This window comes from Manis pentadactyla, assembly GCF_030020395.1.
Source record: "Manis pentadactyla isolate mManPen7 chromosome 15 unlocalized genomic scaffold, mManPen7.hap1 SUPER_15_unloc_1, whole genome shotgun sequence".
Classification (NCBI taxonomy): domain Eukaryota; kingdom Metazoa; phylum Chordata; class Mammalia; order Pholidota; family Manidae; genus Manis; species Manis pentadactyla.
Window position 1 is genome coordinate 4,459,356 of NW_026644588.1, and position 20,362 is coordinate 4,479,717.

General features: G+C 42.2%; 1 protein-coding gene across 1 annotated transcript in view; it reads left to right on the forward strand.

Moving 5' to 3' along the window:
- Nucleotides 1–5,655, forward strand: part of LOC118910019 (zinc finger protein 345-like) — a 59,556-nt gene extending 53,901 nt beyond the window's left edge. Inside the window, 1 exon segment of the mRNA XM_057496389.1 lies at nt 3,211–5,655. Within this exon segment, the coding sequence (XP_057352372.1) occupies nt 3,211–5,291 (2,081 nt within the window). The 3' untranslated portion in view covers nt 5,292–5,655.
- Nucleotides 5,656–20,362: the final 14,707 nt, after the last annotated feature.

Sequence of the window (20,362 nt, forward strand, 5' to 3'; positions counted from 1 at the left end):
CTTTTGGATGGAGTGTTCTGTAGATGTCCATCTGTTCTAATACATTGTTCAGTGCCTTTGTGTCCCTACTTATGTTCTGTCTGGTGGATCTGTCCTTTGGAGTGAGTGGTGTGTTGAAGTCTCCTAAAATGAATGTGTCGCATTCTATTTCCTCCTTTCATTCTGTTAGTATTTGTTTCACATATGCTGGTGCTCCAGTGTTGGGTGCATGGATATTTATAATGGTTATATCCTCTTGTTGGACTGACCCCGGTATCATTATTTAAAGTCCTTCTTTGTCTCTTGTTACTTTCTTTGTTTTGAAGTCTATTTTGTGTGATACAAGTACTGCAACACCTGCTTTTTTTCTCCCTGTTAATTTGCATGAAATATCTTTCTCCATCCCTTCATTTTTAGTCTGTGTATGTCTTTGGGTTTGAACTGAGTTTCTTGTAGGCAGCATATTGGTGGGTCTTGCTTATATCCATTCTATTAGTCTGTGTCTTCTGATTGGTATGTTCAGTCCATTTACATTTAGGGTGACTATTGTTAGATATGTACTTACTGTCATTGCAGGCTTTGGATTCATGGGTACCAGAGGTTCAAAGGCAGCTTCTTTACTATCTAACTGTCTAACTTAAGTCTCTTATGAAGCTGTTATAAAACACAGTCTGATGATTCTTTTTCATTTCTCTCCCTATTTTCCTTCCTCCTCCACTCTTTATATGTTACATGTTTTATTCTGTAATTTCTGTGTTTCCCTTGATTGATTTTGTGGATAGTTGATTTGATTTTGCCTTTAGTTAGTATTTCGTTGTTCTGTGTCATTTCCTGTGGTTTTATTTTCTCTGGTGACATCTTTTTAACCTTAGCAGTGCTCCCATCTAGAGCAGTCCCTTTAAATACCCTGTAGAGGTGGTTTGTGGGAGGCAAATTCCCTCAAATTTTGCTCGTCTGGGAATTGTTTAATCCCTCCTTCATATTTAAATGATAATCATGCTGGATACAGTATCCTTGGTTCAAGGCCCTTCTGTTTCATTGCATTAAATATATCATGCCATTCTCTTCTGGCCTGTAAGGTTTCTGTTGAGAAGTCTGATGATAGCTTGATAAGTTTTCCTTTGTCGGTGACCTTTTTTCTCTCTCTAGCTGCCTTTAAAGCTCTGTCATTGCCCTTGATCTTTGCCATTTTAATTATTATGTGTCTTGGTGTTGTCCTTCTTAGGTCCCTTCTGTTGGGAGTTCTGTGTACTTCCGTGGTCTGAACGAGTATTTACTTCCCCTGATTGGGGAAGCTTTCAGCAATTATTTCTTCAAAGACACCTTCTATCCCTTTTTCTCACTCTTCTTCTGGTTCCCCTATAATGCGAATATTGTTCCTTTTGGATTGGTCATACTGTTCTCTTAATATTGTTTCATTCCCGGAGATCAGTTTATCTCTCTCTGCATCAGCTTTAATGCATACCTGTTGTCTGGTTTCTATTCCATCAATGGCCTCTTGCATCTTATTCATTCTGCTTATAAATCCTTCCAGAGATTGTTTCATTTCTGTAATCTTCCAGACTTCATCCCTTATTAGCTCTTGCATATTTCTCTGCAGCTCCATCAGCATGATTATGACCTTTATTTTGAATTCTTTTACAGGGAGATTGGTTAGGTCTATCTCCCCAGATTCCTTCTCAGGGGAAGATGTCTGGGTTAGTCTGGTGTGTATCAAATTCTTCTGCCTTTTCATGGCCATAGAGGTTGTTGTGGGGAGCTGGGGCATGTGTTGGTTGGGAGAACGTCCCTTCTTGCTCGTTTGTGGCCTTCCTCTCCTGGGAGAATGGCGACCCCTAGCGGTTTTGGTGGGCAGCTGCTTGCAGACAGGGTCTCTGATTCTTGCCCCGCCGCTGTGCAGTTAACCTCCGGGATTGCTGTGGGTGTGGCTGGCTTCAGGCTGCTGCTCCACTATGGCGGAGCCACATCAGAGGGGAAACGGGCAGGAGGCTGCTTATCTCCGTGAGGGGCCTCCGAGCTGTGCTGCCACCCAGGGAGTTCGGGTGCCCGAAGTTCCCTGGGATTCCCAGCTGCTGGGCTAAGTGTCCCGGGACGCTTCCATCCGGTGGTGGGGTCCCTGTCCCTTTAACTCTTTCAAAAAGCACTCGTTTTTCTTTGTCTCAAGGGCACCGGCTGCGGATACCTGCTCACAGGTCTTACTGTCCTTTTTCCCTAGTTTTCGGCACCGCACGCACGCACTGTGTCTGCGCTCTGGCCCGGATGGCTGGGGCTGGGTGCTCGGCAGTCCTGGGCTCCCGCCCCCTCCTGCTCCGACTCCTCTCCTCTCGCCGGGAGCTGGGGGGAGGGGCGCTCGGGTCCCGCAGTTTGTATCTTACCCCCTTTGCGAGACTGGGTTCTCCCAGGTTTAGATGTAGCCTGTCTGTTGTCCTGTATCTTCTGGTCTCTCTTTTAGGGATAGTTGTTTTTGTTGTATTTTCAAAAATACATATGGTTTTGGGAGGAGTTTCTGCTGCTCTACTCACGCCGCCGTCTTGGCTCTGACTCTGCAGCAGTATACTTTCAATCCAGACACTGTGTCTTAAATCTTTTCTTTGGACATTTTGTCACATTAAACTTAATTAATGAAGGGGAAGGCAAGCTTTCTCTACTGCTTTTCTGTAAAACTTTTTTCTGTGTGAATTTGAGGTGTCTTTTCCATGTGTTTATCTGCCTATGTCTTCCTTTGTGTTTAGTGATTTTCTACTCTCCTGCTTTATTTTATTTCTCATTTCTCTTTAATTTTCTTAACATGTGTGTTTTCTTGGGTATTACATAATACTTGTTAAGTTTATAACAAACTCTTTAAAGATGGGAACAATTTCAGGTAGAAAAACGACTTCTTTATGTATGCTGCTCATCACTTGATGCTGCTGACGGCACATTGTATCTTATTGTAAATCCAGTAAGTGATTCAAGAGTATTGAACTTCATGCTTGTATTAAAAATATTTTCTGCTCGATTACAACAATACCACAAGTTTCAAAATTTGTGTTTACATTTACCAACAGCAGAGTGACATTTAAATTGAACTAGAGTTGATATACAATATTACTTCTTTCAAGCGTAAAACAATTTTGTAGGATACTGAATGTTCGCAATACTACATGTGCAGTATTACTTTTTATATAGATTTTTAAAGTATGTGTAACTGATTGTTGTGGGGTAACTTGATGTTTTTATGTATTTCAGCAGTGTCTTCTCATTACAAAAAAGCCTTGTTACCCCAGCAAGCCATAAAAGACTCATTCCAAACAGTGCTCCTGGAAAGATATGGGAGCTGTGACCTTGGGGACTCACACTCGAGTACACACCAGGATGGGGACGCTGAGCGTGGATGGCAGGACGGCTGTCACGAAGGAGTGCAGGGTCACGGAAAGTATCCCCGGGACAAGGCCCTCCGCATCTGTGGCATCCCACATCCTGGGGTGACTCAGGACACAACCCAGTTTGAGTCAGTTACTGCTGCAGAAGAATGTGCTTCTGTGAGTAGATGTCATCATCCAGTTTGGAAGCATAACTTTTCTCTTAAAGGACACTTGGAAAATCTCAGAATGCAGTATTGCTATGGTGTAGGTAAGAACTTCAATCATTTAAAATACATTACATTAGACACTCAGTCATATGATTCTGAGGACCAACGGTGTAATGAAGAAAAAATGTGTAAATATGTCAAAATTGAAAGTTCCTTGGTCAAGGATTTATTATTCTTACATGAACCAGTAACGCCCACTCATGCTGAAACCTACAGTTTTAAGAACTGTCAGAGAGACTGTCTCCACCCATCATTGCTTAGTGAATATAAGTGTACAGACAGTGAGCAAGAACCTTACATGTATAATAAAACTAAGCAGGCCTTTAGGAAGGGCTCTCTATTAAATGATTGGCAAGGTATTTACATTCGAGAGAGAACATACCCCTCTATGAAACTTGGAATAAATAATAACAAAGGATCAGTCCATCAACAACATCAGAGAACTGAGATTCCAGGAAACCACTACCAAAGCAGTAAATGTGGACAAGTCTTCAAGGAGTGGTCAAACGCTGTTACACCTCAGGATATCCACATTGGAGAGACACGTCACAAATACAAGGAATATGGCAAAACTTTTAAACATTTCGCAGAAGTGGTTGTGCATGACAGAATTCACACTGGTGAGAAAGCTTGCAAATACAAAGAATATGGGAAAGACTTTAGTGAATCTTCCCATCGAAGTAGTCACGAGAGAATCTGTACTGCAGAACAACCAAACAAATGTAAAGAATGTAGCATATCCTTTACTTATTCCTCAGGTCTTACTTTGAGCCAGAGAATTCATAAGGAAGAGAGGCCTTACAAGTGTAAAGAATGTGGCAAAGCCTTTAAGTGGGACTCATCTCTTAATCGGCATCAGACAGTTCATTCTGGACAGAGACCTTACAAATGTAAAGATTGCAGTAAGTCCTTTACCTGTTTCGCATACTTGACTCAGCACCGGAAAGTTCATACAGGACAGATGCCTTACAAGTGTAAAGAATGTGCAAAAGCCTTTAGGTGGTCCTCACACTTTATTCGGCATCACAGAAGTCATTCTGGACAGAGACCTTACAAATGTAAAGAATGTGGCAAATGCTTTTCTACATCCTCAATTCTTAAGAAGCATGAGACAATTCACACTGTAGAGAAGCCATACAAGTGTAAAGAATGTGGCAAAGCCTTTAAGTGGGGCTCATACTTGAATGAACATCTGAGAGTTCATTCTGGAGAGAAACCTTTCCAGTGTGAGGAATGTGGCAAAGCCTTTAAACGGGGCTCAACCCTTACTAAACATCAGAGAATTCATTCTGCTGAGCATTAGAGAATTCATTCTTGACAGAAACATTTCAAATGTGTAGAATGCAGCAGGTCCTTTTGTTGTTCCTCACGTCTAACTTTGAACCAGAGAATTCATACTGGAGAGAAGCCTTACAAGGGTGAAGAATGTGGGAATGACCTTACGTGGGGCTCATCTCTTACTCAGCATCAGAGAATTCATTCATGGCAGAGACATTGCAAATGTAAGAACTGCAGTGAGTCCTTTTCCTTATTGACTGAGCACCAGAGAGTTCATACAGGAGAGACGCCTTACAAGTGTACAGAATGTGGAAGAGCCTTTATGTGGTCCTCAAACTTTTCTTGGCATCAGAGAAGTCATTCTAGACAGAAGCCTTACAAATGTACAGAAGGTGGCAAGTCCTTTACTGCATCCTTAAATCTTAAGAAGCATGAGATAATTCATACTGTAGAGAAGCCTTAGAAGGGTAAGGAATGTGTCAATGCCTTTAAGTGCAATTTACATCTTACTGAACAGGAGAGAATTCATTCTGGACAGAAGCCTTAACAAATGCACAGTATGTAGCAACTCCTTTACTGGTTCCTCAAATCTTCCTGTGAATGAGAGAATTCATAGTGGAGAGGTGCTTACTAGTGTAAGCAATGTGGAAAAGGTTTTAGTAGTTCATCAAGTGTTAATAAACAGAAGAACATTGAAACTGGAGTGAAATTTTACAAGTGCAAACAATGTAACAGCATTTGCCCAGTCCTCAGTCCCTACTCCATATGAGGGAATTCACTCTGGAGAGAAACCTTACAAATGTAAAATAAAGAATGCAGGAAATGTGTTTCTTTGTGTAAAGTATAAATATAGGGAGCATGAAAGTTTTCAGATGGGAGAAAACAATCTACAAATTGAAAGACCGTGGCAAAGATGTCTAGAGTTTCTCACATATTGTATGTGAGAAATTCATTGTGGAGAGGAAACATACCAGTATAATGAATATGGAAAGACCAGTAGCTAAGAAATGCCCCTTAAAAACATGACAGACTTCATGATGTAAAGAATCTTAAGAGGTGCAAAGTAGTTTGGAAAATCTTTAATTGAAAATCTAAATTAGCCATGAAAGATTTATATGAGAAAGCACTAAGAGACCAACTTTTTTCAAGATTACTCTAAAAATATTTGTTACAAAAATGATCCAAATTAAGAAGGGATCTGATAATTGACTTGGTACTTTATGTCTGCCTAAAAGGGGATGTATTTTGCATAGTAGAGTGCCCTCCACCCCGCAGTTGAGGTGCCAGTTGTAAGCCCCAGGCAGTTAACCTGTGCTGCCAGTGACCTCCCCTTTCGGTTCGGTTAGTTTCCTAAACAGGCTCACTGAGCTCAGGCAAACACATTTACCCGTTTAATGAAGGACACCGTAGAGGATACACGTAACAGGCACATCAGGAGACACAGGACGAGGTCCCAAATAAAGGAACTCCTGTCCTTGTGGACCTTGGGGCGTGGTGGGGTGGCACGTGGAGGCGGTCTGGTTCCCCAAGCTTAGACGCTCTGACTGAGAAACAGGATGCAAGAGCAGACAAGAATCATAAGGTCGTCTCAGTTTTTTTGTTTTCTTGAGGGCACCATTCCATAGCCATAACTGATCAAATTATTGTTCATTGGCTGGTACACCCACCAGCCCCCATCAATATGAAGAGACACCCATTTCACCTGTTAGACTGCAGTGTCTTCAGGAGCTGTGGGTGAAGACCATATATATCTTGGAAATACATGCTCATGTGAATGACCAAATATGTATTTCTTAGGACTAATTATATCACAGTCCACCTCCTGTCTTCAAATACAGATCTATTACAGCAAAATGATTGTGCCGGTCAGAGCATTTGTATCTGGCATGGTATTTACACAACATAATAGGATCAGTTCAAATAGGTCTAACATTTCATGAAGCAAGTGTTTTTGACCTGATATCCTACCAGAGCGATGTAACTGCAGCTTGAAGGCTGTCAGTCAACTTGTCATGTTCCCAAAAGCAGAGGTGGTCTTGGAAAACATACATTCACCCTTGTGGGTGTCGGGTGTTCTTTTGCTAAGACATAATTAACATTCCATTGCCCTGAGCCTCTCTTGAGGTGTTAATAAAATGTTGGATTTCTGTCTTTGCATAACTGACTTACCCATCCTTTTACCTTCAGGTATAATTTCTCTGTCCATTTCTCATTTAACTTACCCAGACTTTTCCCCCTGTGGAAGGGACATTAGGTTCAGCTGCTGTGCTTGTGGTCCTGATTGGTCTAGAAAGTGTCTGCCCTGCAGTCCTCCTGCTCACATAAGCTGGGGTTACACAGGTGCAGAGCTAGTGGGCTGTCCCAGCCATGGGGCAGCACAGCCATGCTCACTGTCAGGCCCAACTTGGCAGATGGGGTGAAGGCCCAACCCACACCATCAGACCCTTAGGGATTCTGACAAAGATTCAAGGGTAAGGTTACAGTTTCTTGCTTAGTACTCTTGCCTGCTTCTGGTTCCCACAGTTGCAGCCCTGGACCTGGGACCACTGCGTCCGGGAGGAATAAAGGAAGTTGTGCTGGTGTTGATGAAGAACTGCATAGTTGAAGTAACATCCTCCCCAACCTCCTTCCACAAATGCTCCTGAAAAGTGGATTAATCTATCCAGTGGGACCCTCCTTCAACCTCTCTCATGTGAGCACATACTCTTAAAGGCGGGTAAACCAGCCCTTCATGCCTTTATCTCCCATTTTAGACTGACTGACTGAACTGCACATGCAGTGTTATTAAGTCACCGCTCTGAGGATGGCATGCACCGTGGTATGTCCGTGTCATGTTTCATAGCCCCCTGCTGGACTCCCTGGGCTTCTGTAAAGCAGGTCCCTTGGTCTGAAGAGATGTGAATTGCTGGTCTACATTTGTACTAAGTCTTTTTCCTACTCATTTAATAGTATTTTGAGCATTTGCATCTACCACTGGGTATGTAACGCCCAGTCCAGAATAATTGTCTATTCCAACTAGGACCCATTTATAGCCTCCAGGGGCTACTAACATTGGTCCAGTGTCATCCACTTGCCAGATTGTGCAGGGCATTTCCCTAGGGGAGTGTTTCCCATAGCCACCTGCAGTCTTTCTCTTTACTGACGACAATCCCTGCTGGCATTCTGTGCCTATAGGATGGAAGAGGGCTATGTCCAGATGAAGCCCATCTCTGCATTTCTGCTCTTCCATTCATTTCAAGGACTCAGGTGGCCACCAAATGGGAGCACACACAGGTCCCCTTGGTGGCTCCAGTCACCACCTGATCCTGGGTGGGGGTCCTGCTGGGCATCCATGTGTCCTACTTTAATGTGTACCTTCAATAACCGGAGATAATTCCATACAGTTGTACCCCACGTGGGCTTTCCTTTATTAGTCCAGTTTTCCCTGGCACATCTACCCAACCACACAGGTCATGGGCAACAGTGCCCATCAGTAAAGATTGAAACGCGGTTTCTATCATTGTTCACCTCTTCATCGTTGCCAGGAACACAGCATGCAGTTTATCCTACTAGCTGGATTTTTCTTACCTTTCAACCACTCTTGGCCATCTGCTGTTCTTAAAGCTTACATTTCTATACAGGTCATTCATCTTTCATGTGTCATCTCTAATCCAAGCAGCTCTGTTGTTCAACGGAGAGCTGTTCATAGGGCACAGCCTATGTAGCAATCAGTTCTTAAAACTCCAGGTAGCATTAATGTCACTTCCTTAATAGGGCGTTTATCTGTCATCATCCGAGACGTGAGTATCTCAGGCCTCAACGTTACTTATGTCCTTCAGTCAGTGAGGCAGTCTCAGTGCCCAAACACATGCTCGTAATCATCTCTCAAATGATGTGTACCAGGTAGCAGCGTCTGGAAATTCTCTGGTCCAAAATCCCAACAGTCCCTGCTGGGAGTGCTCTTGGGCTGTTGCCAGAATCTCCAGTCTGTGTGGGTACAGGTGGCAGATTCTTTCAAAGTATGTCTGAGTGGAGGTCTTAAGGGCCCAAAGGTGTACAGAGGGCAACTGTCTTTCTTAAGACATGGCTTCCTTTTGTTCAGGTCCCAGTCAAATAATAGCTCTTTCATGTAATAGATGGAATATAACAAGTGTCCTCAGGTGTGGCGTAGGCATCCTCCACAATCCAAGATAAGCCAACCGAATACTGGGCTGCTTGTTTGGGCCTTGGTGGGTAGTGACGGTTTATTTTTTGTCCCTTGTGGAAGATCCCGGTGCCTTTGCCCATTCCTAATAATTTTGCTGTTTGAGCAGGACCTCGGGTCTTTGCTGGATTCATTAACCAGCCCTGGTTGGTCATGTGTGTCACTATTGTGTTCAAGTCAATCCCAGCCTGCTCATGTGTTTCTGGTAGTATCATAATGTCATCAGTATAGTGTGTTACTACACTCAAGACCTGCATCATGTACAAATCACTCCTCACCAAGCAGTGACCACAAGGTGGTGAGTTCAGATACCGTTGTGTCAGCACGGTAAATATAAATTGGGGTCCCGATCACGTGAAGGAAAATTGGTTGACTCTTCAGACATGGAGATAGAGAAGAAAGCATTTTCAAGGACAGTGCCTGAGTACCACCCTCTTTCAGCCTGCTGTGTTTACTCTAGGGTTAAACCCTGTCTGGAACTGCTGGACGGTATAATGTTAAGCCACAGTATTCTGTGAGTGTCTCAGGCATCTGCCATTTCTCAGTGTACACAGGGCTATTATTGTATCGTGAATTCTTGGGCACCAGCAGTCCAGCTTGTAGCACATCAGTAATTAAATCAGTGTCTACAGTGCTTCAAATTAGCCACCCGTGTGTGCTCGGGCAAGTGATGGGGTTCCCACTCAGTATGCCAAGTAAAACGGGCCTGAGGGCAGGCTTACATACTTTCTGTGTTAGTGTGCTAGCGAGGGGGAGCGATCCCCTGTCAAACATAATATCCATCCTAATAATATATTCAGGTAAAGGAGATGCAACCACCTTGCACAAAATCTCAAAAACCCCAATTTTCACCCAAGCTTTCACTTTAAACCTGTGAACCATTGACTCTCCATATCCTCCAAATCTAACCTTAACCATTGTATAGTTGACAACAGGTTTTGGAATCGCTGTATATTGGTGTCCCAAAACAAGGAGTCCCAGGGAAGTCTCTAACCCTCCTTGGTGATTTTACGTTCCATGTGCAAATGGCTTCAGGTCCCTGTTGGGGATGTGGCCACAAGACAGCCATTTGTCCAATGGATTCCTAGGGGAATTTGCTCTGGGAGGATGACTGCCTATGAATCCGGGGAAACCAAGGGACGGCAAAGGGAAGGGCGCCTTGGGAGGAACCGTTTATATTGCTCACAGCTTGGCAGAATTCACTGCCTAGGCATGGTGCTACATTGCTCATGGCCAGGGTGCATGCTCACCAAGTCCTCGTCCACTGGCTCCTCCGTGCAAACACGCGCTGCGCACTCTTTTCCAGCAGCTGCAGCACGTTCTCTGCTTCCCTGCCTGCCCCTTCTAGGGGGAGCCCCACGGGCCATTCCTTGGTGGCTACAAGACGGCAGACCAATTACATGCCAGGAATGGAGGGGAAAGAGAGTGCCCATTTTCTGTGCCTCCTCCTAGCCGCTCAGGCTGAAGGCTGTAGAGTGGTAAACAATCATTGTTATGTAAATGGCTAGGCGAGATTCTGGAAATTGCCATTTACTGCGCAGCCACCCTCATGGGTGCAGAGCTTCAGCAGGCTGCCATTACGTATGGTTAGGAGACCCCTGAGGATCCCCGTAGGGATGGTGAGCAAACACCCTGGGATACCCCAGGGGGGATTCAGCGCGTGGTGTCTTGCCTCCTAGAGGATTGGGTGCCTCCCTAGTACTGGGGAGAGATGGGGATACCTGAGGCAGTGGAGTTGGCCCTGCACAAAATCGGGGGCTCCTTAGGGGAACTTGAGTGTCCATGAGGTGTTGGGAACGGTCACCGAGAGCGGGGAGGGGCTTTGGCAGGAACTGTCAGAACAGCAGGGCAAGTTGTGGGATACTAAGGGGAAGGGAAGGAAGGTACTGAGAACTGACCCGGTGCTGCTGAGAGAGAAACTAAAGGCAGAGGAAGTGGAAATGGGAGAAGAAGGCTCCAAGACGGCCTGGGGGAGGTGAAGGAAGGGCTGGGCCCTTCAGCCCCAGAAACGGTAGAAGAGACGTCGGGGGCGTAGGAGCTCGGGAAGAGGACGGTGTAGCAGCCGCTGGTGCCCGGAGGGCTGGACTGACCGCAGCCAGGCGCCCGCCCCGCCCATCTGAGAGCCTGCGCAGGCGCAGTTAAGTGACACAACAGCGGGTCCCGCAGGGGGAGAGGCTGCTTCCTCCGCCGGGTTGTGCAGCGCTCCACGATCTTATTTTTGCCTTCATGGAATTGTTTTGTGTGGACTTCTTAACGTGTATATTTGTTTTAATTTAGTTTTGTCCTGGCATAAGCATTTAAATATGCTATATCTTTACACATTGTCTGGCACTATAGGTTTCATTATGAAACGTTTTGTGAATACGAATATTCTAAAATTTTAGAAATGGAAGAACCTTGAAGGGTAGAGGAAACTCTCTTCTTCCCCCGTGCTGTCTATAATGATTTAGAGTGGGTGGCTTGGACCTGGAAGAGAGCTGATACCAGAGGAAACTTTATATCAGAAAGGCTTAGCTGCACGGCATGGCAGCTACTTACCAACCCTCTGCTCTTCCATCTTCTTGTGAATTGTCTTCTGCTGTTTGAATGCCCAGACATCTACCCTCTTCTTTGAGGATGACATGGAAACCTCAATTGTCTGGTGGTCTCAGAGCCTCATATTTTTGGGGTCCTTGTATGTATGAAATTAAATTTGTTCTTCATCTCCTAATGTCATGTTAATTCAATCAATAGCCCAGCCAAAGAACCTGGAGGGGAAAATGGGGAAAGGTTTCCTCCCCAAAATATTCATCCCAGTTGCTACGAAAACTGTATGAGACTGTTACAGGGGACAGGTCCTCGGTCTCATCAGGGGTAAGAAATCAGGAATGGACACAAGAAGCAGTTCAGCATGAAGAGTTTGTCCGGAGACTACAGTGTTAGAGAAAAAGTGAGAGTGCACACCTGAGTGTGAGGCACAGGCAGACCCACAAGGGGTGTGCAGAGGAAAGGAGAGAGCATTTTCATGGAAAGGAGTATGGATATTCACTAAGAGAGATGAGGTTGTAAAGGAACAGGTGGGGTTTCTCCTAGTTTGGGCTTGCTCCACCTCATGTCCCCCAGGGGTACTATTGCCTGTGTCTGGTTGTCACTGGAACTGTCATGGTGCGGGGAGGCTTGATACTTACTAAGGTAATGAGTGTATCACGTGTTGTGGGATGGAACTTGGGTCAAGTACTTCTCCACGTTGGAACCAGCTGGTTTTGGCTGGTCTGTCATCCAAACTCTCACTCCCCACTTCCTGCAAGGCCAGCTTCCATGGATGGAATGGGTAGAATGTAGGCATCCGGCCCAACGTAAACACTGCTGGAGTCCCGGTACCCTCTGTAAGATAAATTCTAGCCAAAATAAGCAGGCGACGAGTCATCAAAGCGCCAGGCAGTTTATTTGAGTGCAATTTCCGGGTGATATTCCCCCGTCTGCCTATCACAGGCCGTGGAAGTCACACAGCAGGGCAGGCAGTGAGTTTTTAAAGAAGGCAGGGGGAGGCAGAGCTTAGATTTACAGCAGCGCCAGGATTGGCTGGCCTAAGGCGCATTTTTTCAGGTTGGGAGGGGGCAGCAGCCGGGGACTTTTTCAGGTCATCAGTGTCTGACGTGCTCCCCCCTCCCCTCAGTGCCTTCAACCTTACATTCCAGCCTTTTGGTCATAATGGCGACAACTTGATCTTGCTTCTTTTGGCTGACAAGGGGCGTCATGGGGTGGGGTTTTCGTAGCATGTAGTTATATTGCTCTGACTGTAAATATCTTGCCTTGCTTTCTCCAGAGCCTCTCACTTTATTCTGTCTAAGCTTGTGGTCCCTGTCTCATTTTCCCCTCTACAGATAGAGCCTCTAGCTGCTGCCAGGGAAAAGGGGCAATGACCACTCTGGCTGCTTCATACTGAGAAGGGGCACAGTAAAGGGTGCAGCTAGGTTTCTGTCACTGGTCAGTTGAGAGGGCGTCAGAAAGTTGGCACTTCTATTCTGGAAGTACAAACTTGATTAGATTAAAAATGCATGGTTGAATATGAGAACTAGAAATATGAAGAGTCTAATTGAGAATCATAGCCAGGTATCATGGGGAAACTAAAATGTTGGATCGAGTTTACATCTCAATGACTAGTATTAGGATTTAGTATAGATAAGACTGCATTATTGAAACAATATTTTTCTCTAAAATCACCCTCTTTTTTATTACAAGTCACCGATTAAGAAAATAATTAACAGTTGGCTTGATTATTTGCATAAGTGCAGCAAGAAGAGCAATTGATTACATAGGCTCTTTTAAATGTGCTTTGCTGGAACTTTGTGTAAGGAATATCAGATTGAACTTTTAAAGGCCTCTTGAGGCCAGAAAGCCAAGTCAGACTTGCCATCAGGTTTTGCCTGCAGTACCTGTAGATTTGGGTGAATTCCTCTCTTCTCAAGGTCCTCAAGACATCTTGAGGTTCCTGCACCTGCCAGAAAGTGATCTTCCTTAGTCAACTGGTAAGGCTGCTGGGAACCCTGTAAGCAAGGTACCAGGCCAGTTCTTCCAAGGGGCTTTTTTGGCTTTATAAAGTTAATCTTAGTTTCTTAAAGTTGTCTGTTCATATCTGAGTTTACACACGTGTCCCTCAGGTATGATGTTCCAGTTAAAGCTTTTTAATATAACTAGTGTTTTTAATTGGTCTTCTTACAAGGAAAGCAGATTCTTATTGAACTTGTGCAAATAAACATTCTGCCATGAAATATAAAAATAGTCACTGAGAGTTTTTAAATTCTGGAGGGATCAGGTAGAGAGAAAGATAAATTTTCAGTTCTTCTTATAAAGGCTGTCATTTACTAAACTGTTGTCAGCTTAAGAGAAAAAGCTTAAAACACTTTGTCAACATTTGAAACAGAAAGCCACAAAATCATCTTCTTTAGTTTACTTAATCTTATGTATTTAATACTTGTTCTGCTGAAATCTAGTTCTTTACTAGCTTAAGAGTAATAAAACAGTGAATATAAATAATAAAAGACTTACAAAGGACAATGGTTAAAGATCTGATGAGAGCTTACTGTAAGACAGTTGACATAAGGAAATTCTGATATTTCTGTAACACAAAACATTCAGTAACAAAGTTTAGTATTATTCCTTTTGACAGTGCTTTCTAGGTAATTAAGTAGGTAATTATATATCAGATAAATAAGCTAAATTAGCCAAATACTTTCTCCAATAAGAAAATGTTCCTCTGACATGTTCCACGGGCCCTCTGGAAAATATCAGAGTTAACTAGAGGTAAAAAGTACCTTTTTGAATGTGATTTTGGGAGGCTGTTAAAAGTTTTAAGGCACTTGCTTAAATAGGATTATAGGTTGCTATGAAGCAATACTTATCTATTTAACCAGAATGACAACAAAATACCTCAAAGCAAATAAAGTTTACACAGTTTTTAGCAAACTTTTGCTTTTAATCTTTTTAATATTAAGATCTCATTTTCTTAAATACTCTGACAACTCATTGAGACTTTAAGCATGAGAAACTGCTTTGATAAAACAATTAGAGAACTTTTTGCAATCTTTCAATATTAAGAGCAGACTAACAGTTAAGAAAACTTTGTCTTTTTAACTGAAAACAAAATTCTAATTTTGCTGTGTACTTGATATCAAGACTCACTTGCTTTAATTTTATATAGCATGACCATATTAAATTCTTCCACAAACTTTCTACAACCTTTTTACATTTAGATTTCTCCCTCTAAATAAACTGTACTTTAGAACAAAGTTACTTTCTTTTATCAAAAGACACATTCTTTAGCATGCAGAAATGTTTTCCTTATTACTTTAAGTGGTTTTAATTAGAACTTAAAACTATTGGGTACCTTAATTTTTTGTGAACACTGAGAAGTAGGCTATCATAAACTGTTACACTAGAATTCTTTGGATTGACAAATTTATGAACATTTTATAATTTCTGTTAACCATGAGCTTTACAACACAATCTCTCACTAAGCACAAAGTATATCTTTTTGTTGTTGTTATCAGTAATCTACAATTACATGAAGAACATTATGTTTACTAGGCTCCCCCCTTCACCAAGTCCCCCCCACATACCCTTTCACAGTCACTGTCCATCTGCGTAGTAAGATGCTGTATAATCACTACTTGTCTTCTCTGTTGCGCAGCCCTCCCCATGCCCCCCAAATACTATACATGCTAATCATAATGTCCCCTTTCTTTTTCCCCGCCCTTATCCCTCCCTTTCCACCCACCCTCCCCAGTCCCTTTCCCTTTGGTAACTGTTAGTCCATTCTTGGGTTCTGTGATTCTGCTGCTGTTTTGTTCCTTCAGTTTTCCTTTGTTCTTATACTCCACATATGAGTAAAATCATTTGGTACTTGTCTTTCTCCGCCTGGCTTATTTCACTGAGCATAATACCCTCTTGTTCCATCCATGTTGTTGCGAATGGTAGAATCTGTTTTTTTCTTATGGCTGAATAATATTCCACTGTGTATATGTACCACATCTTCTTTATCCAGTCATCTACTGATGGACACTTAGGTTGCTTCCATATCTTGGCTATTGTAAATAGTGCAGCAATAAACATAGGGGTGCATATGTCTTTTTCAAACTGGGCTGCTGCATTCTTAGGGTAAATTCTTAGAAGTGGAATTCCTGGGTCAAATGGTATTTCCATTTTGAGCATTCTGAGGAACCTCCGTACTGCTTTCCACAATGGTTGAACTAATTTACATTCCCACCAGCAGTGTAGGAGGGTTCCCCTGTCTCCACAACCTCGCTAACATTTGTTGTTCTTTGTCTTTTGGATGATGGCGATCCTTACTGGTGTGAGGTGATATCTCATTGTGGTTTTAATTTGCATTTCTCTGATAATTAGCGATGTGGAGCATCTTTTCATGTGTCTGTTGGCCATCTGAATTTCTTTAGCGAACTGTCTATTCAGCTCCTCTGCCCATTTTTTAATTGGATTATTTGCTTTTCGTTTGTTGAGGTGTGTGAGCTCTTTATATATTTCGGATGTCAGTCCTTTATCGGATCTGTCATTTATGAATATATTCTCCCATACTGTAGGATGCCTTTTTGTTCTATTGATGGTGTCCTTTGCTGTACAGAAGCTTTTTAGCTTGATGTAGTCCCAATTGTTCATTTTTGCTTTTGTTTCCCTTGCCCAGGGAGATATGTTCATGAAGAAGTCACTCATGTTTATGTCCATGAGATTTTTGCCTATGTTTTTTTCTAATAAGAGTTTTATGGTTTCATGACTTACATTCAGGTCTTTGATCCATTTCGAATTTACTTTTGTGTATGGGGTTAGACAGCGATCTAGTTTCATTCTCTTACATGTAGCTGTCCAGTTTTGCCAGCACCATCTCATGAAGAGACTGTCATTTTCCCATTGTATGTCCATGGCTCCTTTATCATATATCAATTGGTCATATATGTTTGGGTTAATGTTTGGAGTGTCTATTCTGTTCCACTGGTCTGAGGCTCTGTTCTTGTGCCAGTACCAAATTGTCTTGATTACTGTGGCTTTGTAGTAGAGCTTGAAGTTGGGGAGTGAGATCCCCCCCACTTTATTCTTCCTTTTCAGGATTGTTTTGGCTATTCGGGGTCTTTGGTGGTTCCCTATGAATTTTTGAACTATTTGGTCCAATTCATTGAAGAATGCTGTTGGTAATTTGATAGGGATTGCATCGAATCTGTATATTGTTTGGGCAGGATGGTCATTTTGACGATATTAATTCTTCCTAGCCAGGAGCATGGGATGAGTTTCCATTTGTTAGTGTCCTCTTTAATTTCTCTTAAGAGTGTCTTGTAGTTTTCAGGGTATAGGTCTTTCACTACCTTGGTTAGGTTTAATCCTATGTATTTTATTCTTCTTGATACTATTGTGAGTGGAATTGTTTTCCTGATTTCTCTTTCTATTAGCTCATTGTTAGTCTATAGGAAAGCCACAGATTTCTGTGTGTTAATTTTGTATCCTGCAACTTTGTGAATTCCGATATTAGTTCTACTAGTTTTGGAGTGGAGTCTTTAGGGTTTTTTATGTACAATATCATGTTATCTGCAAATAGTGACAGTTTGACTTCTTCTTTACGAATCTGGACTCCTTGTATTTCTTTGTTTTGTCTAATTGCCATGACTAGGACCTCCAGTACTATGTTGAATAACAGTGGGGAGAGTGGGCATCCCTGTCTTGTTCTCGATCTCAGAGGAAAAGCTTTCAGCCTCTCACTGTTCATTATGATGTTAGTTGTGGGTTTATCATATATGGCCTTTATTATGTTGAGGTACTTGCCCTCTATGCCCATTTTGTTGAGAGTTTTTATCATGAATGGGTGTTGAATTTTGTCGAACACTTTTTCAGCATGTATGGAATGATCATGTGTTTTTTTATCTTGTTTTTGTTGATGTGGTGTATGATGTTGATGGATTTTCGAATGTTGTACCATCCTTGCATCCCTGGGATGAATCCCACTTGCTCATGGTGTATGATCCTTTTGATGTATTTTTAAATTCGGTTTGCTAATATTTTGTTGAGTATTTTTGCATCTATGTTCATCAGGGATAGTGGTCTGCAGTTTTCTTTTTTGGTGGGGTCTTTGCCTGGTTTTGGTATTAGGGTGATGTTTGGGAGTATTCCGTCCTCTTCTCTTTTTTGGAAAACTTTAAGGAGAATTGGTATTATGTCTTCTCTGTATGTCTGATAAAGTTCTGAGGTAAATCCATCTGGCCAGGGGGTTTTGTTCTTGGGTAGTTTTTTGATTACTGATTCAATTTCGTTGCTGGTAATTGGTCTGTTTAGCTTTTCTGTTTCTTTCTGGGTCAGTCTTGGCAGGTTGTATTTTTCTAGGAAGTTGTCCATTTCTCCTAGGTTTTCCAGCTTGTTATCAAGCTGTTTTCATAGTATTCTTTAATAATTCTTTTTATTTCTGTGGTTATACAAAGTGATTTTTTGTGGTTCCGTCATGATTTTTCCTTTCTCATTTCTGTTTCTGTTGATGTGTGTTAACTCTCTTTTTCTCTTAATAAGTCTGGCTGGAGGCTTATCTATTTTGTTTATTTTCTTGACGAACCAGCTCTTGGTTTCATTGATCATTTCTATTGTTTTATTCTTCTCAATTTTATTTTTTTCTTCTCTGATCTTTATTATGTCCCTTCGTCTGCTGACCTTAGGCCTCATTTGTTCTTCTTTTTTCAATTTTGATAATTGTGACATTAGACTATTCATTTGGGATTGTTCTTCCTTCTATAAATATGCCTGGATTGCTATACACTTTCCTCTTAAGACTGCTTTTACTGCATCCCACAGAAGTTGGGGCTTTGTGTTGTTGTCATTTGTTTTCATATATTGCTGGATCTGCATTTTAATTTGGTCGTTGATCCATTGATTATTTAGGTGCATGTTGTTAAGCCTCCATGTGCTTGTGATCCTTTTTGCTTTCTTTATACAGTTTATTTCTAGTTTTATACCTTTGTGGTCTGAAAAGTTGGTTGGTAGGATTTCAATCTTTTTGAATTTACTGAGGTTCTTTTTGTGGCCTTGCATGTGGTCTATTCTGGAGAATGTTCCATGTGCACTTGAGAAGAATGTGTATCCTGTTGCTTTTGGATGTAGAGTTCTACAGATGTCTGTTAGGTCCATCTGTTCTAGTGTGTTGTTCAGTGCCTCTGTGTCCTTACGTATTTTCTGTCTGGTGGATCTATCCTTTGGAGTGAGTGGTGTGTTAAAGTCTCCCAAAATGAATGCATTGCATTCTATTTCCTCCTTTAATTCTGTTACTATTTGTTTCACATATGTAGGTGCTCCTGTGTTGGGTGCATGGATATTTATAATGGTTATATCCTCTTGTTGGACTGACCCCCTTATTATTTAAAGTCCATCTTTGTCTCTTGTTACTTTCTTTGTTTTGAAGTCTATTTTGTTTGATACAAGTACTGCAACACCTGCTTTTTTCTCCCTATTGTTTACATGAAATATCGTTTTCCATCCCTTGACTTTTAGTCTGTGCATGTCTTTGGTTTTGAGGTGAGTTGTAAGCAGCATAGAGATGGGTCTTGCTTTTTTATCCATTCTATTACTCTGTGTCTTTTGATTGGTGCATTCAGTCCATTTACATTTAGGGTGATTATTGAAAGATATGTACTTATTGCCATTGCAGGCTTTAGATTCGTGGTTATGAAAGGTTCAAGGTTATCTTCTTTAGTATCTTACTGTCTAACTTAACTCACTTATTGAGCTATTATAAACACAGTCTGATGATTATTTCTCTCCCTTCTTTTTCCTCCTCCTCCATTCTTCATATGCTGGGTGTTCTGTGCTCTTTTTAGGAGTGCTCCCATCTAGAACAGTCCCTTTAAGATACCCTGTGAAGGTGGTTTGTGGGAGGCAAATTTCCTCAACTTTTCCTTGTCTTGATATTGTTTAATCCCTCCTTCATATTTAAATGATAATCATGCTGGATACAGTATCCTTGGTTCAAGGCCCTTCTGTTTCATTGCATTAAATATATCATGCCATTCTCTTCTGGCCTGTAAGGTTTCTGTTGAGAAGTCTGATGATAGCCTGAATGGGTTTTCCTTTATAGGTGACCGTTTTTCTCTCTCTGGCTGCCTTTAATACTCTGTCCTTGTCCTTGATCTTTGCCATTTTAATTATTATGTGTCTTGGTTTTGTCCTCTTTGGGTCCCATCTCTCAGGAGTTCTGTGTATTTCCGTAGTCTGAGCAACTATTTCCTCCCCCAGTTTGGGGAAGTTCTCAGCAATTATTTCTTCAAAGACACTTTCTATCCCTTTTTCTCTCTCTTCTTCCTCTGGTACCCCTATAATGCGGATATTGTTCCTTTTGGATTGGTCACACAGTTCTCTTAATATTGTTTCATTCCTGGAGATCATTTTATCTCTCTCTATGTCAGCTTCTATGCGTTCCTGTTCTCTGGTTTCTATCCATCAATGGCCTCTTGCATCCTATCCATTCTGCTTATAAACCCTTCCAGAGTTTGTTTCACTTCTGTGATCTCCCTCTGGATGTCATCCCTTAGCTCTTGCATATTTCTCTGCAGCTCTTTCAGCAAGTTTATGATTTTTATTTTGAATTCTTTTTCAGGGAGACTGGTTAGGTCTGCCTCTGTAGATCCTTTCTCAGGTGTAACTATCTTGGTCTGGTTCAGAATTTTTTGCCTTTTCATGGTGATTGCAGTGGCTGTAGGCAGGTTGCGGGTGTGTCAGCTGGGAGATGAAAGTCCTTTTCTGCTTGCTGGATGCCTTGTCCTTCTCTGCTGCCTGTGACCACTACCTGCACTCCTGGAGCAGCCACCAGGTTAATCCCCTAAGCTGAGGTGGGC